This window comes from Syngnathus typhle, linkage group LG12, assembly GCF_033458585.1.
Source record: "Syngnathus typhle isolate RoL2023-S1 ecotype Sweden linkage group LG12, RoL_Styp_1.0, whole genome shotgun sequence".
NCBI lineage: Eukaryota > Metazoa > Chordata > Actinopteri > Syngnathiformes > Syngnathidae > Syngnathus > Syngnathus typhle.
This window is the reverse complement of record NC_083749.1, coordinates 7687400-7715358: the sequence shown is the minus strand read 5'-3', so window position 1 is coordinate 7715358 and position 27959 is coordinate 7687400. Positions and strand designations below refer to the sequence as shown.

Genomic DNA, 27959 nt, shown 5'->3' with positions numbered 1-27959 from the left:
AATAAAAATAAAAAAAGTTAGGTTCATTGACACCTGTAAAATGTCCTAAGGTGTGAATATGAGGGTATGTATAGTCTGTCTATATGTATCGGATGGAATACTTGCCACCCACATCTCACCTGAGACCCTATAGTGGGATTATAAATGGTATAATAAACATGGGATGGGTGGATGACCCTGTATGAGGCCGATATGTAGAGTTCAGAAAATGGTGATGTAACCATGGCAACTGAGTAGAAAAAGACTTGAACGGCGTACAGAAAAGGATTTTTTTTATGATCCCTACCGAACTTTCCATTTAAATAATTTGCTTCCCAACCCCTCTCAGCATAATTCAAATGCTTTTAGAGCTGAGTTGAAAAATACAGCAAAGTAAGATAAATTAGGCAGTCTTTACATACCTGACTGGAGATGAGGTCCTCGCACACGGACAGAGCCATCTGGATGGCGTTGGGTTTATGCGTGACGGAGATGGCCGTGAGCTTAAATTTGTCCCGTCCGTAGACTTGGTTAGCTTGGGTCACCGCATCTTTGAAGATCTGCTCGTACCTCTTCTGGCTGAGGACGGCTCCGATGTTAACAATTTTGGGTTCGCAGCCGGCCCGCGCGCACGAGCACCAGACTAGCACCGCCAACAGAAGGAGCCGCATGGTTTGCGCCAGCAGCACCGTCAAACACAAACCCCCAGCCCGTGCACTTCTCTCCCCGGTGCAGGCGGCTCGGCTCAAGCAGCTCCTGGACGGCAGCGCGACTCTGACAGTCGGGTTGCAAGCACGAAGCGTGTGGGCGGTGATCGTGGAGCGATGGAGGGAGGGTGCTGGCCCGAAAAAAAAAAAAGCAGTGACAATTAAGCTTTGAATTTATCGGCAATGCGGAGGACTGAGCACGATCATCTTAGAAGCAAGCGGTGGAGTAACATCTTGCACCTTTCTCCGGTGAAAAACGTCTTCGGCCACGTGATCTGCAGTGTCTCGTGAGGAGTGCGCAGCGTTCGGCGCTGTCGGTGGGGGATGAGCACGCCGAAGTTCCCTTGCAGGTCGCTTCGGGGCTGCTGTCCTTGGTCCTGACAGCTGTGCACACGCGCTTTGGTGTTTCTGCGCGCACCCGACATACACGACCCACAATTTTCTTCTTTATTTATTTTTTAAATGTATTTATTTATTTATTTCGCGCATCACCAAACAAAATAAATGTCACAAAGAAACTACATACAATGGTCCATTGATTTATAATAGGTATAAACAGGCTTCCACTTCAATTTACTGTTATTTCAAATCATTATCCACCATCAAGGCTGGACTGGTCATGTGGCTTACAGGGCAGATGCCCGATGGGCTTGCCAGTGTTGGCCAGCACAATGTTGCAAGTCAATGCTGTCCCCGGACCAGCTAGAAATGAGGACAAACCTCCGACTCACTCTCAGAATGGAATTGACAAGAAGTGCAGTAAAGGATGTTGTCAGAAACTCTTAATATTATACATTCACCAATTCATACAATGATAGTATTAACTTAAAAGTACCCTGCCAACTCTGAGAATCAGATTTGACTGTCTTGCTGCCTGAATAAAATGGAGCTGAAAGTAGACGGGCCATTAATCAGCTTGCAAGTCACTCACATCTATTTTCCATCTGTCACACACTTACTGTCCCACGCAACTTGTGTTCCTTATCTTGGGTGACGGAAGACAGGACGTAATAGTGTGTGAGCTTTGATTCAAGTAAATGTGAGGAGCATTTTCTCTGCTAGATCTGAGCTGAATCAACTTCACGGTTCCCTTGGAAACAAGAATCTCTCTCCCTCTCTCACACGACCACAAAACGGAACCAGTCACAAGCTCGTTGTGTGAGCAAATCAAACAAATTTGTTCTTTTACTCAAATTAACACTCAAATTAAAATTTTCACCCACGGGGATTGAGCTTTCGGTCATGATGGGTTTATTTCAGGCAGATTATTATTATCAACAAATGCTGCCACTTGAAAAGGTGTTTGAAAATGGGGCCAGTAGAAGAATCATCAAAGAGTGTGCTGAATTATAAATCAGTCAACACACTGGTGTCGCGGGGAGCCGATGCATTAATAACGAGGCTGAACAAATCACCATTCATCGTCGGTGAGCTGGGAGATAACTGGTTTCAATTTGTCTCAAATTGTCTCTAGTGACAATTTTGTTAGGCTTTATTTATACATATATTGCTCCTGGTATTTGTTGATATCATCATTGCCTTGATGTGACTGCTGCAGATCTTTTCGGACTTCTTGTTAAATGACGGTGAGAATCCTTCCACCTACTCTCACATCAGTAAGATGGGACAAACCCGCTCCTGCAGTCATTACATAAGTTTCTAACGAATGTTGAAAAGGCTCCCGCACTCAGTGAGACTGAGGTATAGGATAAATGCAAGATGCCAAGCAAGCAGAACTTGTCACGGGTTCAAAGAGCGAAGTGCACAGACAAAAAAGCAATTCCACAGAGGCGCGCGTACACTGACGCATTCTTGAGTTCACACAGTGAGCTGTCAAGCTACACAAAAGCAAACATTGACAACATGAGGACGAGGATCGTTGGGCTTTTTATTTTTGGGATATTATTTAAGTTAATAATTGTGTTATGAAGCCATTGCAGCACATTGTTTATCATGATTTTATTTGATTGATATACTTCAAAACTCATTTACCAGTATTATAAGGTATTACATTCGTTGCTTTCAGGATTTGGAATTTCTAATCATAGTACAGCTAAAGAGTGTTGAAGTTGCACTAATCCAGTGGTGCAGTGAAGAAAATAGTAAGCTATGATCACTAGTAAAATAATAATAATAATAATTAAAAAAAGGGATTTTTCTAACCACAACACTTGTTTGTGCTCCAATGTTATTATCAACCCTAGTGCTACAATATAGTGCTGAGTTAACACAACATGTCTGGTATGGGGCATCAATATCAGAGAGTATAAAAATAGACAATGTGGGTTACCATGGCAACAGCAGGCAAACTGCTCTTCTTATCCAAGGTCGCTATAGAAATTATTTTAAAGTTCAAGTTCAAGGTTCCTCTTATTTTCTAACCTACCTATTGTGTTTATTTGTTTTGTGCATTAATCAAGACATGAAATATATATATACACTACCGTTCAAAGGTTTGGGGTCACAAAATTGTTTGGGTGCCTCAAACTTTTGAACGGTAGTGTGAATATTATTATAATAAAATATTATGAATTTAATATTATAAATTATATCTTATATTTGTGTAAGATTATATATAATCTATGAATATAAATATACATATATATTATAAGATTTTTTACACAAAAGATTATATATATATAATCTATAAATAATTATCTAAATAAATATATACACTACCGTTCAAAAGTTTGGGGTCACCCAAACAATTTTGTAACCCCAAACTTTTGAACGGTAGTATATATATGCTTTCAACTGTCAACTATGTAATAAATATGCTTTCAAAGGTCCTTTAATTTTGTATTTGACTAAATTCTTAATGTCTGAAATTAAATTCTTGCAACATATACGTTGAAAGTTTAACACTAAACTCCCCATTTAACCACATCAAAGCGTTTTGGGTGCTTTCAGCTTGTGTGTAATTTACACATGTGCTCCTCATACCTTACATAATGTGTTTTTTATGTTTCTCTAATGTGAACCCAACCCAACGATGTCATTATGGTCGGATGACTGTGACATGCAACCCGTGTTACCTGATTGAGAGAAAGGGAGGGGGCGGAGGGCTGTCAGCACTTTGACATGAACAAAGTTGATGAGGTATTTGAAATGAATGCTTCAGTGATGTGTTTCTTATGTTATGTCCCGCATAAATCATAGATGTGTGAACCGAGTCAGTACTTACCCTTACACAATTGCTGTTAGATTTAAGGTTTCTGCTACATTTGCTCGAAAAAAATGTAGGGGTTGAATTGCGGATCAATATGGATCAATAATTGTGTCAAATTAGAGAGGCCTGTTAGCTCGGAGGCAGAGGGACATTGTGTAAATGTTTGTCTGTGTCTGAGAAAGAACTGAAACAACCGCTTCTTTTAATTTTGTTCAGTCATCCAACCAGTTATTGATATTCACTCGTCAAAAGTATGACCTTGCCCCCCAGAATAAAACATAGTCTTGGTGTGTGTATTTGTGTGTGTGTGTGTGTGTGTGTATACATACATATACCCTATTTTGTTTGTGCCGCTAAAGGAGATCAAGGTGATTTTGCTGCTATTAATATGTTGCACACACAAAGTCCATTCAAGCTTCTAATGACAATGACCCATAAAGAAAAATTATCTAGTCATGTACATGGCTCCACAAAAACGGAAACGAAGCAAAGTACATGACCTAAAATCTAAAGAAGGAAAATGGATTTAATTTTGTCGTTATTGGAATGATTATAAACTTTTTATATCCGTACATATGAACAGATTTCTGTTATATTTGAAATGTGCATATCTTTATCAGATGCTGGTTGCTTCAATCTGTGAAGCATTTAGTCTAAAATATGTTTAAAATATTCATCTACTCACTTACAGGTGATGCCAATTTTAGATCTTTACAAGAATTAGTAAATATTCAGCAACCAGACTACATATTCCAATCCGATAAAATTACATAACCACATAATATACACTGCGCAAGTGATCACCGAGCGCATGTTTCAAAATACTTGGATTATTTTTTATTCCACTCCTCCTACAGGACTACCGAGGTACTGCAGTGGTCTGTGGACAGAAAGGGCACTGCAGTGAGCCAGTGTTTTTTTTGGCTCGGAGCATTGTTGCAGCCCAGGAAGGTGTCACAGAGCTTTGCGTGCCTGTCAAACAGATCGCTGCAGATGGGACTCTCGTGCCAATTTGTGTGGCAACACAAACTCCTGACACATCACTGCAGTGAGGATAATTCCTGTTGGCCAAGTCTTAGTGTAGTGGAACAGATGTCCTTTGGTCATCCCATCTGGCATAGTTTGTCACCCGCTTTGCCTTTCCTCTCAACAGCTGTCCTGATGTTGGAGCATGACTTAACTCGAACTTTTTTTTTTTTTTTAGTCTTTGCATTTTAAAGTTTCCTCTCAGTAAAGCTTTTCAAGAGCACAAGCACTCAGTATAGATTAGTGACAATTTTGCAAAAGTGCTCCATCATATCCAGTTGAAAAAGCATATTACATGACTGGCATATGGAATTTTTCCGTTGGGATTTAGGAAACAAACATGGCCCACAAAGTCTTTAGGAGACAAGCATGGGCCACAAATTCTGCTAGCAGCTGTGTAGTATGTGGTATGTAAGGACAGTTTGTTGCACAGTTGTGCTTCTGTGATGATTTAATACCGAGGGCCAATTTAATGAACAGACTATTTGTCAATGGACAATTGTGAGCATAACGTGATTTTTGTTGCAGTCGTTTTGGAAGTAGTCTATACTTTGGTAAACGTTAGATGGATAAGGGTTAGAAGTGCGGTGGTTTATATTGGAAGACAAAGAGGAACTTTCCAGCAAAACTAATAAAGCTCTGTCATGGGTTTTAGATATTGTTCTAATAATAATGCATTGGATTTTTATGGTGCTTTTCTATCAAAGTGGATACTCAAAGTTTTCTGCTTTTAGTAAGAAAATCAGAGTGCGCCTGATGAAAATGCCATTTCAGCCCGCGACGGAAAAAAATGGGCTCAGGGCCAAATTAAATTGCCGACCCATGGCATAGCCTCTGATGACACTGACTGCTCCCTTGGCATTGAATCACATTGCATCACATCAGACTGTGTCAAATTATAATATACAAGTTGTTTACCTTGGTATTGAATCATATTGCATCAAATCAGACTGTACCAAATTATAATTTTTCAATTTGTTTAAGAAACAAATGAGTTTGAGGAAAAAAACATTAACGAGGAATGACTGGAAACTATTCTAAATATTGTTCTATGTGTTATTATTATTATTATTATTGCTATATATTTTTTTTTATGAAACTAGAGGTAAAAAAATCTAAATTAAAAAAAATAATAATCGCGCGAGTTTGAGTTTTGTCCAGGTGAGAGCGCTATTTACTTGTCGTACACATACTTCCCCCCAAAAATGGTTGCTGTCTATAAATATGCAGGATGTAAATTTATGCGATGTTACCTATTGCAAACATATCCACTCTTCAATATAAAATATTAACACATGGCACACTTTTTACAATATACACTTTTGTTCCTCTGGTAGATCTGAATTAGAACTCTGGCAAGTACTGTGAGTCTCTAAAGTCTGTATACATACATGCTTTAAACAGTAAGGGTGAAGCAGTCTTGTATTCCTTTTAGATTTTATTCATCACCTAACACACAGCAATAACACATCATTCATCATTGCATTTGTATATCTACCAGACTCTATTTTCTTCTGCCTTTTTTATTCTTCGATCTTTCTCATTCCCCAAGTTTTCAGACTTTGTCGGACTAGTTATTCTATTTTTAGCAATATAATTAAGTACCTAAAAACTGGAAATGGTGAGTACTATAAGATGATATTTTGATAGTTCTATAGAAAAATAAAGTCAATAAATACACTAACGTTGCTAAACTTGAAAGTAAGCATATATGAAGAGGTCAAAAGTCTAAAGTATCTTGTTGGTATTGGAGTCGAGGACTGTTCTCACTATAAAACTGAGTGAACCAGCGTCTGTGTTTCTTGATGGCCGACTCTTCCTTCACAAAGAGAGGCTTAGAGATGTACTTTTTATTGTTCCAGATCATCACATCCCGCTCAAACTAGATAAACAGACAAATATCATAACTACTACTGGAATCAGTAATCTTTATAATAAATGTCCCAATTGTACAATCAAAACCATAGCTACAATTCAACTGGGATATGTCTTCAGTCTTTTGTGTGTCGTATGTCAAGACAAAATGAAGCATTTAAGTAGACCTTACCTGAATTGATTCTCCTTTCAAGATGAATTTGGGCACCGGGGCTGGAATATTTGACTGATAGAACATTGTATGTGTGACACACTGCAAGAGAGGCTCCACCGGTGTCACACTTTGCATGATCACTCCACTGCCCAAAAAACTGTGCTTGAAAAGCAGAAACACCACTCCTGGTCCTACCTGAAAAATGTAAAAAAAAAAAATAAATCAGTGTAGTCATGTATGCATTTCTTTATTAAATTGTGTCGTTGGATTTAAATGTAGAGTTCTATGGGTACTTAGCGCAGTCTATCAACATGATTTATCAAGCTATCAATTCAATCATGATTTACAGCATTATATGCTTTAAACATTTCTGTACCTGTCTAGCAACGACGTGGAGATCCAAAACAGGCAAATGGTACCCAAACAAGTATAGGCCATGTTTCACAAGCATCTGAGAACAGTGATTGTTGGGAGCCGACTCTGCTTCCCACTGAGCCTTGAAACAAAAAACAATGAAAGTGAGAAAATAACACCATTTTAAACCAAAATCTCATTAAGAGTTTTCAGATGTCTTAACATGTCTCTATGTGATGAAGACACCTAGCACAAAGCCCTCCAGAATTAGTCTTGATTATTGCAAGGCTAACATGGTGCCAGTTAATATGCAAAGTCGAATTCGCCAAAAATATACCTACTTCCCAATTATGTCGCACAAACTCCCAGGCTTTGTTGTATGTGTAGCGTAGATCGACTCCGCTCACAATGCCTGGCTTGTGCAGGTGAGTCAGGTGAGACAGGTCTGCGGCGTTTTCAGGAATCTCCTGCAGTGACACTGGCTGCTAAACGCTGGGAGCTAGGATTTTATTTTACTTTGGGGGTGTTGTCAGGAATATCTCAGAGGGTTTATAAAATGTGTTTTTATTCATAGTTGTTATTTTAAATAATTCTTCAGAAAACACTGAGAAGCATTGATTGTATACCCCATTGTATATCATGGGGGAATATGGAAAAAAAATGACTGGGAAAAATTTAACCCCCTCATCGAGTTCTGCTAAAACACCATAATGCAACACAAGGTGATGCTTCATCAAAGGTCAAATACGGAGTTGGACAACCCCTAACAAGCACGTACCTGGATGTGAGCATTAACAAAATGCTCTGTTTTTCCACGATAAACCCACTCGCCCTTGGTAATCTCCTCCTGCTCTGGAATATTGTATTGAGGATCTTTTCCATCACAGTGAAACCAAACAAGGATCTGACCGTTAACTTCACAGCTGGGCCAGATGTTCGTCTTGGCAATGTCTGGCACTTAGAAACCAAAAAGGTTAAAGTCACACACCAAACTGGGAAAAGTCTAAATAGACACAGACGGTTCAACAATTATTTCCTGTACTGCTTGATTGAGGGCTTGTAAATTGATATTTTCCTTTGGATTATAAAAGTGATCATGCATGTGCAAATTGATTTTCATTACCTTTTTCAGTGTATGGTATCCTTTCACATTTCCCATTATCCCCCCGAAACTGCCACCCATGGAATGGGCACTCGATGCAGATTCCGACCACACGTCCTCCCACAGCCAGGTTGGCTCCCAAATGTGGACAGTAGGCATCTAATACGTAGGCCTTACCATCCTCACCTCGAAACACGACCAACTTAACACCTATAAGAAGCAATTTTAGCACAATGAGTACATGTTAGGTCACCTCTATCTTTGTTTAAATGACTGCTGTGAAAATAGTTTGTTTAAGCAACAAAGAAACTGTAAACTATTAAAGCAGTGTCAAAAATTAAAAGTTTTAGAGCGGCAACATTTCTCTTTACAATAATAAATACATTTCTTTACAATATGTTGTATGTGCCCCCACTTCTGATTAATATTGCGTTTGTGGAATATGAGTTAAGAAGCAGTATTCACCCATTTTTATCTTTCACAGGGGGCAGGCATTTTGTAACTTGCTGTCAACTGAAAATGAAACCACACTTGCCAGGCATCATTTTTAGTCGACAGCAAGTACCAAAATGGCTGCCCCGTGTGACATGGATACAAACAGGTGGAATTTGGCTATGATTAATGGAGCTGAACCCGCTCAAGACCGTGGAGATGACAGTGGACCTCAGGCGTGACCCTTCACCAATTTTACCCCTCACTATCCGCAGTAATACGATTCTCTCCACAGACACCTTCAAGTTCCTGGGAACCACAATCTCTCGGGACCTGAAATGGACCGGCCACATAGACTCTGTCCGGAAGAAGGCCCAGCAGAGGCTGTACTTCTCGAGACAGCTCAAGAAGTTCGACCTGCCGTGAGAGCTTCTGAAGACCTTCTACACTGCTATCATATTAAATACAAGCTACGATTTAAGGGAACATAGTAGATGAGTCTGTGGTTTATGTGCACCCATTAACAAGTGAACCTTTTTTAAAAATATATGCATTTCTGTACTTTGAACTGATATCAGTCTGACATTTCTTTTCATTTTTGGTGTATTTTGACAAAAACATTTCCCGCACTTGTTGAAATGTGAACAAAATGCCTGTTCTGTAATAGTGTGGTCATGCAGATTCAACAGACAAATTCTGCAGACCTTTTTACGTTTCTGTATGGCTAGCGTGTCCACCTCCATCTCGTCATCGTCACTGGTTTGGAAGTCATCCTTATCCTTGCACTCTTCCGCCTCCATGTTCTCGGCCGGGTTCTTCAAAGAGAACATCGACGCTGTGATAGAAAACGGTGTTAACAGAAGAAAACCCATCAGGTGAATAGACGCAGAATTTGAGGCGCTGACTGGGGTATAGGTCGCTCATGCTGTCTTCGGAGTCGTTATGGTCTTCATCGTTGCTGGAGGATGGCTCAAATGTGCCGTTGCCATGTTTGGACTTGTTGCCCCATTGGACGTCTGTGCCCGTCTCCTTCGGCCTTTTCTGCTGAAGTCTAATTGGGACGAACGTGATGCCCTGCTTCACACAGTCCTCATCTTGGGCAGCAGAAACAAACAAGTACTTTCACGTGTTATATATATATATTTATTTTTTTCCCCCCGCACCACAAGTGGAAACCTATTACACGCTTACATTTGGCGAGAGCCTTCTTGAAGCGCTTCCCGTTGACGTGCCTTAATACATGGTGTGGCTGTCTATTTAGGTGTCTGAGGGTCAACTTACAGAAGAGCTGATTGCTGCATAAGACAACACATGTATCATGAGAACTTGATGAATGGTGAATCAAGAAATGGCAAATCACTTGTGACTTGATAATCAGAGGTGAGCATGTGTGAGTGTGTCCTTACGGTTGTTTTGAGCTTGACACTATGTGGGGTTCAAACTGGCTGTAGTTAAACTCTGCTTGAGAGCTCAGCTTCAGATACTTTTTCCCTTTAACGAACTTCTGCAGCTCCTCCAGGTTGCATGGAAACTCATGCCCGTTCAGTGTGCACTTTATCTGAAACAGTATCAAGCCATCGACAATTTCATTTTTGTTTTACACATTCAAAATGAATCAGTTGTTGTGACAACACGAGCAGAGCACCTACGACTGCTAGCATCACATTTTCCCCGTAACGTGTTCTCCCACCTTTTTGCTGTCAGTCACCTCTAGAAAAGGATGCTTGAGCAGGAAAGTCTTCACATCTGCAGGTAAGTCATTCATAGCTGCAAAACATTCGCAAATTTGATTTTGGGAAGATTCTTTGCGGTCTCGTCCACACGTGTATGTCTGCGCCTTCTGTGACGTAATAAAAGAGCGACATTGAATATTGACTTTTTGGGTTACCATTTAAAAAAAGGTTGATATTTTATCCATCAAAACTATATTCATACACAAGACTGTGGTCGCTTTATTATTGTGCAAAATAAAAAAAACATTGACGTACTACTCAGATAATTTATTATAAAACGTTATTTATTCCCAAAGATAATAACAAAGAATAACCAGACCACTTTGTTCATATTTGGGGAAATGAACGTACGCAGTAATTCACGCGATGTAATTTACAAGCAATTACAAGTAATCTACAGTAATCTACTACAAAATACAACAGATCAAATCTGAAAAATGGAATTAACCGCTCAAAACCGCAATTTATCTTTGCTTTCATTTAAAATATATATATTTTACATGAGGTGAAATCATCTGTCTTGCTGCACAATCTTTGAAAATAATAAGTCCCGCCCATAAACCTCCCAGAATCCCCTTCGTTGCTTCGTAATAAATACACTGTCAAGACACTACTGACGCCAAGTCTACTAATGAGTTAAAGCGTCAAAGCTCATCTAATCTACAACAATCTTATTTCGTCTAATTTTACCTTGCGTTGATGTATTGGAACATCTCGTAGACAAGCAAACGAATAGTTGTACTGGTGCCTCCGTCGAAAAGCGGAAGAAAAACACAATGTCAGGACCAAATGGAGATCCTGATATTTCCATTGACGATGGCATCATCGAGGACGACGATGACTTTAGTAACGAGGGTAAGTCATTTTCCGAATTTATGTTTCAAATCACCTTAGACAAACTTAAGGAGTCGTTTTAATGTCGCCCTTTTTGTCCTATGATTTGCGTATTTCTTTATTGTAGTGACCCCATTGATTAATTTGTGTGGTTTAGTATTAGACTCTCCAAAATGTTTTTTTTTTTATATATATATATAATCACCAGAATTTACTACGTGTAGACATAATTTCCTAGTTTGACCTCCTTTACTTGTCCGTTGTAAGAACTAATCACCCTTGAGCAAATTGTATTATATTGGTTAGATTTGTAAAATACAGCAGCGAAGGGCTCACGAATGTGCATGTGTGACCTGCTGTTCTCACCCCTCTTGAGGAGTTGTACCTAATGTTATCTAACATTTTTCTTCCAGAGTTTGCAGCAGTCAACTCCATGCTGGACCAGATCAACTCGTATCTCGACGGGCTGGAGGAGAAAAACGATGCCCTCAACAGCAAAATGCATGAACTCCTTGAGTCCAATCGACAAGCCCGGCTGGAGTTTCGAGCCCAGCTGGAAGATCCACCACCCGAGGATGATCACCCCTGTTCGCAAGGCACGGATGTAGACCACAATGAAGATACAAGAGAGCTTTGCAACTGAACAGGAACTCGTTAGTGCAATTATCATCAGAAGAACCAAGATACATTTTGGAGTGTATTTGAAATGTGTCATAAAAATCCCTAATTTAGATACCTCACCCCTAAATGTGACTCTTAGTAACACAGGCCAGCTTCCTGTTTTGCTTGCATTCCCTGTATCTGTGATGTGTGTGTATATATATATATATATATATGTGGCAAATTTAAGTAAAAAAGTTCTCTGTTCATACGGTGTAAAAAAAAATAGACGTACATCACTGCACAGAATTGTTGGGCAGTTTTAATATAAATTAAAATGACATCGGGAAAAATACATTTTAGAAAACATCAAATCTTGATTTCACTTTTATCAGTAGCTGAATAAAAATAGTCTTGAGAAACAAAAAACGCTTTTGCTAGTCATGTGCTAAGTCACCATGGTGATGTCACACTTTGCTACATGTGTGAGCAAGACTTGCTGACTCTAAACAACCATAAATGAGGATGAAATGTTTGTGGGACAGTTGAGGATGAAGTGATGCATTAGAACCTTAAGAACAGAATAATAAAAAAAAAATGAAGCCAAAATAAACAAAACATGTTTTCTTGAAAGAAACCATGTTAAACTTTTTTTTTCTTCTTCCACCAAACATCAACATATCACTTAAAACGTCCACAGGAACGTGTTAGCAAAATGTCTTTAACAAACACCGATGAGCCAACGTGAAAACACACCATGACATTCGAGCAGCCTTGATTTCAAACGATGAAGCAGTCGTCTCTTAGTTTTACAGCAAATGGCATTTCGGTGGCTTCCAATCTCTATTTGAGGTCTTGTAGAAGAGGCATTTAGCCTTCAAACGGTCGCATGATAAAACCAAAATAAAGTAAATAAAACTATAGCCCAAAAATAAAATAATTGCTTGGCAAACAAAAGAATGGAGGAGAAAAGAAGTCGTTCAGGGAAGTCAAATGCGGTGTGCGTTGTGCTCAATTTAATCTAAAAAAAAAAACAGCTTGTCTCAAGTGATGGCTACATCAATGTGAGTAGTTTTTGGCTGCCTCTCTTCAGTGGGGCTTCATTTCACTTTGTTAGAATTCAATTCAGCGGTCGGTCCAGAATTATGCTGTGTTTGGCACATTATTCACTTATGCTACAAATATACTTCAGAGTGCACTGCAGTAGGGATGGAGCTGTTCCTCAGCTGCTTCTAAATGTACACTTTAGTCTGATTAAGAAAAATATAAAGCACAGGGAAAAATTATGATGGAAGGCCCCCTTTAAGGTGCGACTAAAACAAATGTCCTAAACATATGTTTAATATCTCAATGGGTTTGGGCTAATTTGTCTCACCTTGTAATTGTGCTCTCCAACTTTCTTGTCATACGCCATTGAATTTGAAACTTGATGGAGAGAAAAAAAAAAAATCATGTCTCTCACCCATCGTTCAACGTCTGTTACTGGCTCTTTTGGACCTCCGTCTAATGTTAGGCTTCTGCAAAGCATTTTCCTCGTCGTCTTCTTCATTGGTGTTGTCAGCGGAGTTTGGCGGATCTGTGCTGTCAGCGAGGAGCTCGGACGGAGCGTTCGGCGCTTGACAAGTGTTGGGCTCCTCCGCTTTGTCCTGGAGCAGGTTTTCTGTCCCGAGTGAACTGCTGATATTTGAAACTGACCCTCCGCTATCTTCTCCCGGGGAGTCTGTGGGTGGTCCCGTTAAAATCCCGTGGTTGCTGTTTTCAGTGTTGTCACATTTTTCAGATTCTTTGTGTCTCTGAGGCCGGACAGCACAAAAAGATGTTTCCTCTCATCATAATAGCATGTCAAAATGCCACAATCACCCCATCACCCTAAGATGACGACTTAGCTTACCTTGAGGTTGTCAAAGTGCTTGAGGGACTTGCAGTGTGTGTGTAAAGCCGACGAGTCAAAATGGTAGAATTTGTTGCACAGTCGGCAGATGAAACCAGCCACTGGCACAAAGAAGCTGGACCCTACAGAAATCAGAAAAAGGAAAACTTTAGGACCTAAAATGGAAACCTTTTCATTTTTTTTAAGCTCCGACGCATATTTTTAGGGGGCGGACCGCTCTTGATGTGACCCCATTTGCATGTATCACAAATCAATTGTCGACACGTGGCTCACCGTAGACGGTGTCGGCTTCATACTGCTCGTCACTCGTCATGTCCTGTAGCGTCACCTCTCTACACAAGCTCGATCCATCCTGCCACAGGAAGTCGATGCTAAGTTTACAAGATATGATTTGACGTATTCAGAAGCAACAAATAAGGACCTGGGTCTCAGGGGAGTCTTCTTCATCCGAGTCAAGTCTGTCATCCACCTCGTCCTTTTCTTCTTCCATCTCAAAGCCGTCGATGTCTAGCAGCTTGGATGAAGTGCCGGAGCTCTTGTTCTCCTGAAGCGGAGGACAAATATGGCGGCGGTAAAGGACCATTGTCAAATGTTTGACTTACAGCTGGGTGATATGGCCTTAAGATAAAATGCCAGATGTTTTGTGTATCAATGTTTCAGATAATAATAAAAAAAAAAATAGATTCAATTCAACGCCCAGCCGTTGTTGGTGCCTTCAATGAGGAATGCACTCGGATACCTTCTCTAATCTTTGACAGTGTTCCTGGGACTGTAAGTGAGCCACAAATATCTTGGAGCTCCTGAAGTGTTTCTTGCAGAGGCTGCAGGATGACACAACCGCTCGGCTCGCAACCTGAAGAAAGGAGGACAGGAAAGTTTACGTATCACATTTTATATGTTAAAAGTTTAGTCGACCATCTGTTAAATTCCTATGGACAACGTTATGTTGCGCAATGTTTTAAAACAACTAGTAGAAGGCAGAATTGAGCACAAAATTGCATGCTTTTAAATACTGTACAGTGAACCACATCTTAATCTGATTTGCTTTATCAAATTGACCTGTTATGGAATAATGACGTAAAGAAAAATACGGTGCATGGTATGCCAACAGTAAAAGTTACTTTGTGCTCCGCTGTGCGCCGATGGTCCGAGATGCTGGTAGAGTAGTGAGCGCAGCAGGTTCCACACCAACGCTGCCTGTCTAATTTTTTGTCTCTTTGGAGGAAAAAAACAGACAGTAATTATAGTACGGAAGACTCCCAAGGCACAAATGTGCCAGTATATACATACCTGTCTTTACTGGTCCCCTGTAGGGTCTCGTGAAGTCGCGGCAGCAGTGTGACCAGGCAGGCGTTGCTCATGTGCTGAATCTCCATCATTCTCTGCTGGTGGGAAACGCTGTTCATATGACTCCGGAAGTTCTTAAAAAAAACACACACACAAAAAGATGGTGAAAGAGCAGCTGTTAGCTGACTGAGTATTAACTGATGTTTGACCTACTTCCTGACTATGGCAGGTGACGGTGCAGAGGTAGCAGTAGAACTTGTTGGGACCTTCTGCAGCATTGCCTTCCGCTTCCTGTTTGTCTGACGGGTCACCATCAGCCATCTCGGTGGCGTGGCTTTCCTCCATTTCTGAACCCAGTGTAGGAAGGAGGCAGTCTGTAAATATAAAGATGAAAGAATTTAGTCCACCAATAGACTTTTCATTCATGTTGGTGCACTAGTATAATTTACCATCAAGCTGGCTGCCTTCTGTGTTACATTCTATGGAGAGAATATTGCCATCAGAATCTGCAGTGGTGAGAACGGCATCCTCTTGAGGTTCTTCTGATCTGATTGGGGCACAAAGGAGGAGAAAAATAAGAAACTGCAGTAATAATTTTGCATTACTGCAATTGAAATTGTTGCCCCACCCTTCTTCCATTCTCTGCCTCTTTGCCGTAGGTTCTTCAAGATGTTCCTCAAAGCTCTGGTCAGTACCCTCCGCCCATTCCGCAACATCATCTGTGGGTTGCAGTAAAGGGTATACATCATCTGTGGGTTGGAGTAAAGGGTATACAATCAAGATTTTTGTCTTTATAGAGACAATGATGCGCCGTTTTCGAGAGAGAGACCATGTTTATCATCGGAGTTGTCACTGATGCATAATACTTGCATTGTATGGTCAACACGGACACTTTCTTTTAAAAACAAGCAATACTTCCTGGATTTCACATCTACCTGTTTCAGTCTCCCCGGCCTTGCTTACTCCTGCAATCTCAGCTGCATTTTCGTCCGCCATCTGCTCGCTATCACTCTTCTTGTCCTGATGGGAGGCAAAAGCATCCAACAAAGAAAAGGTTATGGCATTTTTATGACATCATTGACAATATTTTTTTCTTAGAGGTGTTACCGTGCTGGTAGTGGAAACCAAAGAGGCGGTGGCCGCACTAGTGGTGGTGGCTGCGCTGGTGACGGCCGCGTTGGTGGCGTGTATGGCATTATTGTAGTAGCGCGGGTGAGGGTGGTAGGACCGAGCAGGAGCGGGGAAACCCATGACGGGGGACTTCATCGCCATGCCAATTGGAACCGGCCCCAGCAGAGACCTGTTTGCCGCTGTGAAGAACTGACGGAATTGCTGTCCGGCCATCCCAAAGCCCCGCATGTTACCTAAAGAAATATAACGTGATACATGACATACATATGTTAAAGGGTAAGAGATGTTTTTCATCTTTGGTCTTCACCCTGCATTTGCTGCATCATTAAGGCTCCCTGCAGCATGGGATTGGGGCTGATTATGGTGGTCTGGGACGCCTGGCACAGGTTGACCATTCTAGGAGGAGGAGGCGTAGTATGTGAAGGGACGGGGATGGCTCTGGCAAAAAAAAAAAAAAAAATGGTTCACACAGTATTTACAATTTATATTCTAGGAAAAGTATGCCATTTTATTTCAATTAAATTACTAATTTAATAAGTAGTCACTTTACAGCCATTTCTTACGATTGTTTGGCGATAGGAGTTCATACTCATTGATTAAAAATTTTTGAACTCACAAAACTAACTTTATATTAATGATATTTTCTTCATTTACTTGATTGTATTAATTTGCATCAGTAGTGTTGTGTTCTATAACAATATTATGAGTTAAAACTTCATTTTAGGGCTTTTTTGTCAAGTTATTGGTTCTTTCTTAAACTATTTCAGCTTAATACAATTTTGGTACTCCGGGAAAAACTACCACAGGCATAACCAAGTAATATGTATGACTGCAAATCGAAGATAAAACATTGACAATTGAAACTTACAAATTTAAAAACAATAAAAATTTGTTTCAAAATGGTGTCGTGCAATAAAGTTAAACAATGCTAACAAATAAGACAAATAAACGCTTACATTTTACGTGTTGAAAACAAAATAACTGTTTTTAAGGTAGGTTTTAAAAATTATTTTATTACATTATTCTAACGTTACTCTTGCAATCCAGTGACATTATTTTAGTATAAAACACTGTTTTAACCGTGAGAAACGAACCTTAAGTAAAGGAATAAAATGAATGATTCGATAACTACAATGCAATGAATACAAATTTAAGAGCTGCGGTGAACTAAACTCAGACAACTAATTTACCCGAAGGCCTCATGCAAAGCCCCGGGGTCGCGTCGAAAGGCTCACCGCGGTGTCTGGTGATGGTGATGGCCGACATGGTGAGTCGGAGCCGGCTGCTGCGGTGGAGGCGGCGGTGGAGGCGGGGGCTGCTGCTGCTGGAAAAGTTGTTGTAGCTGCCGCAGGTGCTGGTGGAATTGCTGCTGCTGTTGCTGCTGCTGTTGGTGGGTGTGGGGATTGAACATAGCGAGCTCCGGTCGGCTTCCTTTACGTCAAAATGTTATCAGAGCTTCTGAAAAGCAAAAGAAGCTAAATGCTAAGTGGCCAACTTTCAATGACAGCCACCTCCAGGGACACAACAGGTCGCTTTCATAGGTCGCGACGACAACTAGCTAACGGAAGCAAGCGAGCTAACACAAAACGCTAAGTTTACTTTCCTTTAATACCTAAAGCGACAAAACGAAGCACCTTAAACATAAATAACAGGCATGCACTACACAAAAATGTCGTCAAATGGCGACAAGGTAGAGAAGAGGCGAGGACAGCGCCCCTACGAGAAATATAAACAGAGCTAACATTGGACGCCGCTCAATGGCCGAATGCAGTCAGTTAGCTAAACCTCGCGTAATGACCATGGTTCGAATCCTTTCTGTTAGATCTCTTGGACACGTTGTCCCCACTTACCTTCTAAATAGTGAGACAAGACGACAAAACAACGATGAATGTTAGCTATAGCATTGAAAGAAAACAGCACCGTAATTGCGACCTCAATGCGGCTGCCTATACAGCTATAAGATCTGTTCCTCGACTGGACTTTAGTGCCCTCTAGCGGTGCGCTCCAAAAAGGAAAGTTCCTGCGTTGCCTATTTTGTGACATAATGGATAGATGGATTTAGCCATTTTAGCCTCAGAAATGCCTTTACAAGTAGTCAGTCATCATGTAAAACGCAGGATGCTACATAGACTGATATAACATGTTTTCTTTTTAGTGTTAAAAATGATAAACGTGTTCCTGTCCATGTAACTTGCAATTCAGCACCATGGACAGATCTGCACTGCAGTCATTACAAAAGATAGCAGCAAATACGCCAAAAGTAGCTCCATTCAAACAACTCTTTTGATCACTTTAGTCCCGGGATCTTTTCCTTCTTTACCTCCCTACTTCTTTTTCATATCTATAATTTAAACTCATGGTAAAATACGCCATGCACAAGCTTTCATAGGTGAAAGATGAAACAAATCAAAGGAAAATATCTTAAATAAAAATTAAATCCACGTTTAAAATATGTTCAGAGACGCAGTCCCATCTCTGATTAAATTATTTTTTGTACCTATATTATTTACCATTAAACATGTTTACCGCTAAAAGAAATTATTTAATAGTGAATGGCTATTCCGTATTGAAAAAAAGATATATTGGTGTTAACAAAATGCGCTGTTGCATTTAACAGATTTTAAGGTTGAGTCATTCCCATAGTCATTCGTCACGTTACAAAGCAAAGCTGTAAGCAGAGCAGTGTGGCCACCGAGCGGCGACTTTTGAGAACTACATGCTGGCAGGTTTTCAGGGGAAATAGAAGGCGAGCTCATCTTCGTCCTTATCTCCCCCGCCCTCCTGCGGTGCTCGGTGGTGGAGAAGCGCATCAGGGGCGGTAACGCAACGCGGGGCTCGGTCGCAGCTCGGCATCAAATTAAACAGGGAAAATCGCTCTAAATACATCCGTCGAGGACCGTTCACTAGGCCGCAATGGGGAACCGGGGCATGGAGGATCTGATCCCCCTGGTGAACCGCATGCAGGATGCCTTCTCCGCAATCGGCCAAAATGCAGACCTGGACCTGCCTCAGATCGCCGTCGTGGGCGGACAGAGTGCGGGGAAAAGCTCCGTGTTGGAGAACTTCGTGGGCAAGTAAGTGTATTTAAAACATTTACTCCATTGAAGGCACCATGCATGCATAGTCCCCATCCCCCCTTGTCCTCTTCCTCCCACTCCTCCTTTGCTCTCCTCATTTTATAAGGCTGCCACATCATTTAATATACCCACATTACATTTGCATACAATGCATCAAGAAGATGATCATTTTCTTGCATTTATCCCTTGTGGAGTTTATGTGTAACCTCACCTGCCGCATGTTGGTTCACACAGCATTAGAGCCTGATAGAACCTGTCACAAGACCAGTGGTGCAACCAGGAGCACGTGGGTTGTGTATTGCCCACCAGAGCGTTTGATTTGGCCACAGTCACTCATAATTAGCAGTATTAATTGAAGCTACAACATGGTGTTTGTTGTCTCTGCGGCTACCATTTTGTTCTCCCCCATCCTATTTTAATCCCGACCGAGCGGTATTGTCTGCGTCACTCGCGTAGATTCGTCTTATAATGATAAAAATGATGCAAAACCACAGCACGCTAGCCAATGTTGATGTGTTATGACCTTGTAGTCAGAAAGGAATAGAGACAGGGAAAGAGAGAGTCCACCTAAGCTTTGAGCCAGTCCGGCTCAGGCCCTCCATCTGGTCTCCTTTCGGTATGAGTGAAGCTTAAGCGGCAGCGCTCAGGCAACAACACAGCACCTTTATTTAAGGACATGTGTCCATGTGTGGTGCCTGTAATGTTTATAAATGATTCAAGGTCAGACTGTGCGTGCGATGCTTTAGCTTCAAGCTAGTGCAGAAGCACCCCAATTTAATCCCATTTAACAGACATAAATCCACCCCCTGAAGCAGATTATTTGAAATTTTAATTGATTTAGGTTTAATAGCTCATTAGTTACAAACATGCCCTCTACATTGCCTCCCTGCACATTTGTTTGGCAGCAGATTATCACTGTGCAAAACCACATGGCCACAAGGGGTAATCCTCGATTTAGCAGGTAGAATAGGTGATGCTGTTTACATGGCATAATGCTGCCTTCTGTTTAATTTTTAAGGGCAATTTTGTAGATTTGATTTACAAAGTGTTGAGCATACCATTAAGATTTGAATGAAGCTAACTAATGAAAAGTTATTCAACTGTCTCGGACCAATACAATATTCTTTTTTGAATCAAAACACAGAAAATTGATGGATGGGTGGAGCTAAGCATTTCAATCGCATTTTGATCGATTTATTTCAAAACTATTGTGTTGGCCAATCTGGACCTGATTGCCGTGTGCGTTTCATTATTGTGCAGTACTCTCTTGCTCGTCTCTGTAGTCATGGCAACAGCTTCTGCCTAATTACGGCGCCATTACCCGAGGGAGCTACGATCATGCTGAGAGTTGAAGAGGGAAAATGTGAAACGTTATGACACGAGCATGCGAAGATTTGAAGTCTGAATTGAGCTATGAGGCAAACGCAAGAATCATGCTGTGCTGTGTTTGTGCGCGTGTGTCCTATAGTTCCGTTTCAGTGACATTGTGTGTCCTCTCATCCTTCCATCTTGACACCCCACCCCTCCTCCCCGGTGGCTCATTGTGGCGCATTTACAATATGTTATCAGCTTAAAACACAATTGTTGCCTCAATGTGCCATCATGAAGCTGTTTTCTTCTTTACAACTAACAACTGCATTGTGAAGCCAGGGGACACTTCCTTTGTTTGTTTTATTTTGGCTCCTGTCCGGAAAAAGGCTTTGCCCTGAATGCTGCAGCTTCCAGTCAGCACAATCAATAAGGAAAGCATAGGGGATAATGCGCATAATGGCAGGGAGACATCTCAGTTAATGGACGAGACAAAATGTTAGGTACACATGCACTTTATGTGTACAATACAAAAGCTGTATCCTAAGTGTCTGGCTTTATAAAGATCATAATGCTCAGTTTTGATTGATGACCGTGTCAGAGTGGTTATTGAACAATTTCCTTATATTGTGATTATAGTTTGCAGTTGTTTTAATTGACATCGATTACATTACTGTAATTTTGGGCCTTGTGGTGTGAAAACATAATTTATTGTCAAGGTAGCACAAACAATCAGCATGTGCAAAAATACATGAATTTGCCATATTTTAATGTTCCAGATATTAAAATAATGTGAAAATTTAATACTAATTACATTTTTATTGGACATTTCCCAATATTTAACCAAGAGTAATTTCTTCCTTATTTTAAATTACACTGTTCTTTCTAAAATTTTCAATCAAAATATTTGAAACACACATCGCTCAGGTATGATACTGGTCATTGTTACAGATTAATGATAGTGACACATTTTATGATATGTCGCTTGTTTCTGAATGGAGAAAGCCAATCAAGTTGGTTTAACGGCTCTCACATAGTTATTCACATATAAATGACTTAAACCCGCCATCACTATTCCATCCCCCCATCGTGGAGATTACGCCTATGTGACGTAGCCTTAGCATTCACATATTACATAATGTAGCCAGTGACAGCCTGAGGCATTGTGACGAATTGTAGCAGCTTCGCTCATTCTTCTCTCATTTTGTTTTGCTCATATATAACATCAGGACATGCATACAATGAAATGGTTTCATTTCATTAGAAACTTTTACGTGGTTCTTGGACAGTAGATGATAAAGCTTCCGTATCGACGTTCTTGTAGTCATGTGGCTGTTTTCACATATCAAACGGCAAAAATATCAAAACATGTCACAAAGTATGCACAGGAGTGTTGGACAGAAGAGGAGAGCTTCAGAGGATTAACGCTAATCTCGCTCGCTATCTTCCCGCATTGGCTCAGCGTTAATCTGCGCATCCACTGCAGAGCAACCTGCCTTTTCATTGACTCCACATGCATGAGGTCAGAGGCTGCATGCCACAACATTGGGCACGCCTGCACAATTACAATCGAAAGTCTTCATGAAGGCAATAAAGCTCAGTTGTGATTAAGGGTGTCAGAAAGGCTTTAATATAAATACCTGTATTATTGTGGTTGATGTAGCGTAAAATTAGACTGCATCAAACTGAAGGCCGGTCTAAATCCACGCAGGCATGCTAGACCAAATTTTGGTATTTTTTACAGATGCACACAGTTTAGTATGGTTGAAAACATGCATATTGCACCATTGTGGGCATGAAAACAGCCCACTTGGTTTGCCGCCAATCATAGCAGCCCCTCTCATTCCCTTTATCTGCATGTGAGAGCTACACAGTCCTTGACATGGTGGAAAGAGAAGCTGATGAGGCAAAGTACCGTATTTTCCGCACTATAAGGCGCACCTAAAAACCTCAGATTTTCTCAAAAGCCAACAGTGTGCCTTATAATCGGGTGCGCCTTATATATGGACCAATATTGAGCCAAGTGTGTCCAAAGTCCGGTCCGCGGGCCAAATGTATCTATCTTATACATGGACAAAGTTTTAAAATGAGCCATTCATTGAAGGTGCGCCTTATAATCCGGTGCGCCTCATAGTGCGGAAAATACGGTAGGTTTATAACAAACTGCAAGCAGAACTCCACAGGCGGATGTTGTCAATTTTGCCAGGGGGTTCACGTATCTGTGGTCCCCAAGTCACCCACAACCCCAATGAGAACAAGCGCAATTAAAAAATGGACTGATGATTCTTTTGCTGGTTGCCATTGTGCTCAAGTGTAATTGAAGCATAAAATGCAAAGGATGCACATGTAAAGATGTTTTGAATTGTCATGTTAGCTGGTGGAGGCGCACACACACACACACACACACACACACACACACACACACACACACACACGCACACACACTCACAGGGAGTTTGTGTTGCTGTTACATAATAGATGAAGCCCTGCAGGAAGATGTTGGCACTAGAAACATATTTACCAGCACGACTAAACATGTTTGCAAATTTACAAGCCTACATTGTTTTTGCACCATGACAAAATGAATATGTTGTGTAGATATGGAATATGCAAATATGTAAAATAAATCACTTCCTGAGTGTTAGATAACCATCTCATACATTATTGTTTTGTTGTAGGGATTTTCTTCCACGTGGCTCTGGCATCGTGACTCGTCGTCCTTTAGTTCTGCAGCTGATGAACGCTCCCACGGGTGAGAATAAATACAACAGTCATACCCAAAACAGAAACAAAAACATCATAAGCTACTAGCATCTAGTGGACAGTAAAGGTATTACATCTTAATACACAAAATATTTTGTTTTTGTCTGTTCAATCAGGAATATGTTATACTAGTCTATTTTACAGATTTTTGCGGTACTGTAATATTGAAAATGAACAGCATCTTTTGACTCGCTCCCTTCCATGTTTTTCAGAGTACGCTGAGTTCCTGCACTGTAAGGGAAAAAAGTTCACAGATTTTGATGAGGTTCGTCAGGAGATCGAGGCTGAGACTGACCGTATAACAGGCGCCAACAAGGGCATTTCCTCCGTTCCTATCAATTTGCGAGTGTATTCCCCTCACGGTAGGGCCCTCTTTTGTCTACAAGAATTAAAATAAAGTCAAATATATTCTTGAAATGTTTTCATATTATCCTCTGGCAGTGCTCAATCTGACACTGGTGGACTTGCCTGGCATGACCAAAGTGCCCGTGGGCGACCAGCCGGCTGACATTGAGACTCAAATTCGGGACATGCTGCTGCAGTTTGTCACCAAGGACAACTGTCTGATGCTGGCCGTTTCGCCGGCCAACTCGGATCTGGCCAACTCGGACGCTTTAAAGATTGCCAAAGAGGTCGACCCTCAGGGTAGGTGAATGCTTACACACATCAAACTGTTTTTAATCCCTCCAGTCATCTATTCAGTTCCTATAGTGCTTGTCCTTAGGGTTGTGGGTAAGAGGAACCTATTCCAGATGACTTTGAGTGAGAGGAGGAGTATAACCATATGGCCTGGTTTCCACTTAATCACAGGACACATACATTCATACAACTCTTCACACACACAGCTATGAATAATTTAGAATCTTCAGTGAACCTGATGTGCGTGTTTTACCATCTAGATTACCATACTGATGTGCACTATTAGAATGACATTTATGATATAATATTATGATACATACATAAAATATAATCAGTAAATGACTTCTAAAATATTGTCAAAGTTAGACTTTTTGGTGGTCCCTAGATATGGGTTGAAATATGCGTGTGTGTTTACATGTGCATGTGTAGGTATGAGGACCATTGGCGTTATTACTAAACTGGACCTCATGGACGAGGGTACGGATGCCAAGGACATTCTGGAGAATAAGCTGCTTCCGCTCAGACGAGGTGTTAAAACACACACACACGCACACACACACTCACCATTTTTCAGGACCTGTGACCCACTGATTCCCTCTTGTGGTGGCAAGGCAGTTCAGCACAAACCTTAAAACCCCCAAAAAAGGGGAAAAAAAAGAAAGGGATGGTAATAAAAGAGTGGTTTTGCAATATGCTGATGCTGTACTTTTCTTTTCCGCTTGCACTTTGGTTTGCACCCGCACATTTAATATTTTCCATAGCCTGTGTTATTTCTGTGTCTACCCCCCACCTCCCTCTCTCCTTGTGTGTCTGTCTACTCATGTTTACAAAGCTGCTGGCTGCATTAGTAGCAAAGTTGCTTTTAACAATCAGGAAAATCAAGCGGAAGTGAAACAGGATCTGCTTGACCCGAACTCACCTCGTTTCTCTTTGCGTTTCTTAAAAGTCTTAGGCGGGCACACAAAATCATCCCAATTATTTATATACATATTTATTTTGTATACTCATATAAATCACCCCCCCCCCCCTCCCCAATACACTATTATTTACATTCTTTAATCTAATGCTAAAACACGGCCATGGTTAATATTATGGAGGACATTTTTTAAAGCCATGAAATGATTTGGGAGAAAAATGAATAAAACCAACAACGTCTGGCCTTCTCATCATCAGCTTCTATGGAATTATTGTCTGTTGTGTCAAGGCTACATCGGTGTGGTCAACCGAAGCCAAAAGGACATCGATGGAAGGAAAGACATCACAGCTGCCCTGGGTGCAGAGAGGAAGTTCTTTCTCTCTCACCCTTCCTACAGGCACCTAGCTGACCGCATGGGCACGGCGTACCTGCAGAAAATCCTGAACCAGGTGGGTCAAGAAGCAGAAGACCTGACATAACTGCAGGATATCATCTAATTCTGACTTTTAAATTGCATAGCAACTCACCAACCATATCCGGGACACGCTGCCGGCTCTGCGGGCCAAGTTGCAAAGCCAGCTCCTTTCCATCGAGAAGGAAGTGGAGGAGTACAAGAACTTTAGGCCCGACGATCCGTCTCGCAAGACCAAGGCTCTGCTTCAGTGAGTTGTTGGATTCATTGGTCTGACATCAATGCGGCAAGTGGCTGTCTCGGAAATCAAGAACAAGACAGATGGAATAAATGTCATAAAATGTCACAAAATGATTGATTATTTACAACAAGCCGACTCAGTAACACAAATCCCAACAATTGGTGGATGACTGTCCTTTCTCTGTCAATATTGCAACGACAACATTGCAACTTGCATTTGTGTTTGTTAGGCACTCATCGATCTTTAGACAAGTGTGTGACAAAACTGCAATGTGTACATGGCAGGATGGTGCAGCAGTTCTCTGTGGATTTTGAGAAGTGCATCGAGGGCTCCGGGGACCAGATCGACACTGCCGAGCTGTCTGGCGGCGCCAAGATCAACCGCATCTTCCATGAGCGCTTCCCCTTCGAGTTGGTCAAGGTTTGTCTAATTTTTTGAATTTGCGACCATGTCAAAAAAAAGCATTGACGACATTGTGACCTCCCTCTCAGATGGAGTTTGATGAAAAGGAGCTCCGCAAGGAGATCAGCTACGCCATCAAGAACATCCACGGCATCAGGCAAGTTCGTCCTTACGCTCACCTCTACGTCATATGAACTTCACACTCACCGCCTTCTTCACTCCATTAGCTTAGTCACCATCGTTACATCAATCCAGCATCACGAAGCTAACCGCAAAGGTCAACGTGATAAATTAGATGCAGTGGCGTTTTTATTGGCTACCTAATTAGTGGGGCACCAAGGACTGAAATAGGCTGGAAAACTATGCTGTGTTTAACTATGGAGGAGAAGCAAGTAGAAGAGAAGTGATCGTTATAAGAATTCATATTTTTTTGTTTAAAGTGGTCCAAACTTTTTCTAAATAAAAAAAAAAAAAGTGTGGCTTTTAGCCTGCTACCCTTGTAAACAATTTTTTACCGGGGGTCCTAAAATAGTGATAACATACTGTAATTTAGTGACGGAAGCACAATTAAAATAATGACGGGGTGACAGATTGACGACTGACGAACTGGGCCGGCCTGAAATAATGAGGACTGATGATGACGGAGTAGTGGGGTGGCCACTGGCGTTTACTGATGGACCCTCGACTATGAGGCAGACGTATTAACATCCGTCGCGTTGCCCTAAATGAGCGCTCTGGAAAGTAAAATGGTGTCAGGGTGGTGACTTTGCCCATGCCGTAATTGTTTTCACCTTCTGTGTGTATGAAGTGTATTGTCCTTGAGCATCATTGACTGTAATCACATTTTGTCTTCAGCACGTGAGAAAAGTGCAGTGAGTCCTTTACACTTGTTGTCTTGACTTGTGTTGGGGGTGGGGGGGGGGATAACTTTCATGATAATTAACACTCTTCTCTCTCGTCCAACTTTTTTTCTTTCTTGTCTGCGTGGCCGGTTCTGACGAGCAGAACTGGTCTCTTCACTCCGGATATGGCCTTTGAGACCATTGTGAAAAGGCAGATTGGGAAGATTAAAGAGCCTTGCACCAAATGTGTGGATATGGTCATGTCTGAGCTAGTCAATACTGTTAGACAGTGTACCAAAAAGGTAAACAAATGTAGTAATCGGTGGCTAGCATTTTTTTTTTGTTTTGTTATTTTGTGTGTCCTTTGTCTGCAAAGACCCGCCGGTGTCACTCACTCTCCCTATTCTCCCGTGAACTCGCTGCTCGCTCCAGCCTCCTTGGCTTGTTTTGCATTTTGCTAGACAGGCTGTCCTGTGGTACAGAGGTGTGCTGATGGGGATTTTGGAGAGAAAAAAAAAAAAAGAATGGCCGCTGAGTTGTGAATGTATGGCTGTCAGGGAAGGACGATTTAATTTACAGTGGGGGCAATATGCCAGGCCGGTCTCCACCGGGCGGGCCTGCGGTGCAGAAAGGGTCTCTTGGTGACGCACCTGGTGGAGTGCTAATTTGGTACTCAGATTTGGTGCCTGCTCAGACCATGTCGAACTAGCCAACACAGGGTAGACAGCTGGTCTAACTCAAAACATTCCTCTCATAAATATTTTTATAGCAGGCATCAAACCTACTGACTGAATGAAAAGAGCCATTTTGATTGGCCGCAATTGAAGTCAGCTGTGATCACTCTCACAGCGGTGCAGACCTCCCTCTCGCAGATCCGCCGACCTGCCTATGTTTGTGAAATTCCGGCTCAGAGATAGGCCACATGCTCGCAGGATTTATGCTGGTCACAAAAATAGAGCCCTTGGTTTAAATCCCCCCCAACATGTGTAATAATTTTTGTTTGTTATTTTACATCAGTTACAGTGAATTTATTTTCACGCATCATTTTTATTGACATCATCAAAATGGCCCTGGACTGGTTTACT

At 41.3% G+C, this 27959-nt stretch overlaps 6 protein-coding genes across 17 annotated transcripts in view; 2 read left to right on the top strand and 4 right to left on the bottom strand.

The window, feature by feature from the left end:
* Nucleotides 1-650, bottom strand: part of grin1a (glutamate receptor, ionotropic, N-methyl D-aspartate 1a) — a 28406-nt gene extending 27756 nt beyond the window's left edge. For both annotated transcript variants that reach the window (XM_061294182.1, XM_061294181.1), the window contains exon 1: nucleotides 402-650. In XM_061294182.1, coding sequence (XP_061150166.1) covers nucleotides 402-650 — 249 coding nt within the window. The remainder of the gene's footprint in view (nucleotides 1-401) is intronic.
* A 5651-nt stretch (nucleotides 651-6301) lies between these two features.
* On the bottom strand, nucleotides 6302-8610 carry zgc:92275 (cholesterol 7-desaturase nvd; the record flags this gene model as incomplete). Its single annotated transcript, XM_061293202.1, has 6 exons — nucleotides 6302-6763; nucleotides 6929-7105; nucleotides 7287-7406; nucleotides 7606-7731; nucleotides 8043-8221; nucleotides 8388-8610. Coding segments are annotated over 6 exons (987 nt in total), but the record flags the coding sequence as incomplete, so codon positions are not given.
* Nucleotides 8611-9258: 648 nt separating this feature from the next.
* surf2 (surfeit 2) lies at nucleotides 9259-10669 on the bottom strand. The gene is made up of 5 exons (XM_061293201.1): nucleotides 10489-10669; nucleotides 10205-10356; nucleotides 9990-10093; nucleotides 9704-9892; nucleotides 9259-9633 (listed from the first exon to the last, which is right to left on the bottom strand). The coding sequence occupies exons 1-5, from the start codon at nucleotides 10561-10563 to the stop codon at nucleotides 9269-9271; spliced, it is 885 nt and encodes a 294-aa protein (XP_061149185.1). The 5' UTR covers nucleotides 10564-10669; the 3' UTR covers nucleotides 9259-9268.
* Nucleotides 10670-11091: 422 nt separating this feature from the next.
* On the top strand, nucleotides 11092-12616 carry bbln (bublin coiled coil protein). The gene is made up of 2 exons (XM_061293203.1): nucleotides 11092-11386; nucleotides 11779-12616. Exons 1-2 carry the CDS (start codon nucleotides 11308-11310, stop codon nucleotides 12006-12008), a joined length of 309 nt encoding a protein of 102 aa, XP_061149187.1. The 5' UTR covers nucleotides 11092-11307; the 3' UTR covers nucleotides 12009-12616.
* ciz1a (cdkn1a interacting zinc finger protein 1a) lies at nucleotides 12270-18242 on the bottom strand. Of its 3 annotated transcripts, XM_061293200.1 has the most exons (15): nucleotides 18125-18242; nucleotides 17510-17658; nucleotides 16582-16712; nucleotides 16251-16507; nucleotides 16079-16163; nucleotides 15772-15892; nucleotides 15593-15690; nucleotides 15357-15517; nucleotides 15147-15277; nucleotides 14978-15071; nucleotides 14596-14709; nucleotides 14278-14400; nucleotides 14130-14208; nucleotides 13857-13978; nucleotides 12270-13758 (listed from the first exon to the last, which is right to left on the bottom strand). In XM_061293200.1, exons 3-15 carry the CDS (start codon nucleotides 16667-16669, stop codon nucleotides 13435-13437), a joined length of 1797 nt encoding a protein of 598 aa, XP_061149184.1. In that variant the 5' UTR covers nucleotides 16670-16712; nucleotides 17510-17658; nucleotides 18125-18242; the 3' UTR covers nucleotides 12270-13434. The 3 variants fall into 3 exon arrangements, with proteins under 3 accessions (XP_061149184.1, XP_061149183.1, XP_061149182.1); XM_061293199.1 differs by having other exon boundaries at nucleotides 15772-15862; nucleotides 17510-18220; XM_061293198.1 differs by lacking the exon at nucleotides 18125-18242 and having other exon boundaries at nucleotides 17510-17685.
* The window catches only part of dnm1a (dynamin 1a), a 33251-nt gene continuing 23532 nt past the window's right edge, over nucleotides 18241-27959 (top strand). For all 9 annotated transcript variants that reach the window (XM_061293191.1, XM_061293189.1, XM_061293190.1 and 6 more), the window contains exons 1-10: nucleotides 18241-19348; nucleotides 23338-23411; nucleotides 23635-23784; nucleotides 23864-24067; nucleotides 24491-24589; nucleotides 25266-25426; nucleotides 25497-25639; nucleotides 25915-26050; nucleotides 26122-26189; nucleotides 27038-27176. In XM_061293191.1, coding sequence (XP_061149175.1) covers nucleotides 19188-19348; nucleotides 23338-23411; nucleotides 23635-23784; nucleotides 23864-24067; nucleotides 24491-24589; nucleotides 25266-25426; nucleotides 25497-25639; nucleotides 25915-26050; nucleotides 26122-26189; nucleotides 27038-27176 — 1335 coding nt within the window. In that variant the 5' untranslated portion in view covers nucleotides 18241-19187. The remainder of the gene's footprint in view (nucleotides 19349-23337; nucleotides 23412-23634; nucleotides 23785-23863; nucleotides 24068-24490; nucleotides 24590-25265; nucleotides 25427-25496; nucleotides 25640-25914; nucleotides 26051-26121; nucleotides 26190-27037; nucleotides 27177-27959) is intronic.

Bases quoted from the DNA above. Each gene is read 5' to 3' on its own strand.
- bbln (XM_061293203.1), top strand. From the start codon at position 11,308: ATGTCAGGACCAAATGGAGATCCTGATATTTCCATTGACGATGGCATC. The intron at 11,387-11,778 runs GTAAGTCATTTT...TTTTTCTTCCAG, and splicing joins CGATGACTTTAGTAACGAGG to AGTTTGCAGCAGTCAACTCC.
- surf2 (XM_061293201.1), bottom strand. From the start codon at position 10,563: ATGAATGACTTACCTGCAGATGTGAAGACTTTCCTGCTCAAGCATCCT. The intron at 9,893-9,989 runs GTAAGCGTGTAA...CTGCTGCCCAAG, and splicing joins CAAGAAGGCTCTCGCCAAAT to ATGAGGACTGTGTGAAGCAG. The intron at 9,634-9,703 runs GTCAGCGCCTCA...TTTCTATCACAG, and splicing joins CATGAGCGACCTATACCCCA to CGTCGATGTTCTCTTTGAAG.
- ciz1a (XM_061293198.1), bottom strand. From the start codon at position 17,685: ATGTTCAATCCCCACACCCACCAACAGCAGCAGCAACAGCAGCAGCAA. The intron at 15,518-15,592 runs GTAAATTATACT...TTATATTTACAG, and splicing joins AGAAGGCAGCCAGCTTGATG to ACTGCCTCCTTCCTACACTG. The intron at 15,278-15,356 runs GTAGGTCAAACA...GTTTTTTTTAAG, and splicing joins TCACCTGCCATAGTCAGGAA to AACTTCCGGAGTCATATGAA.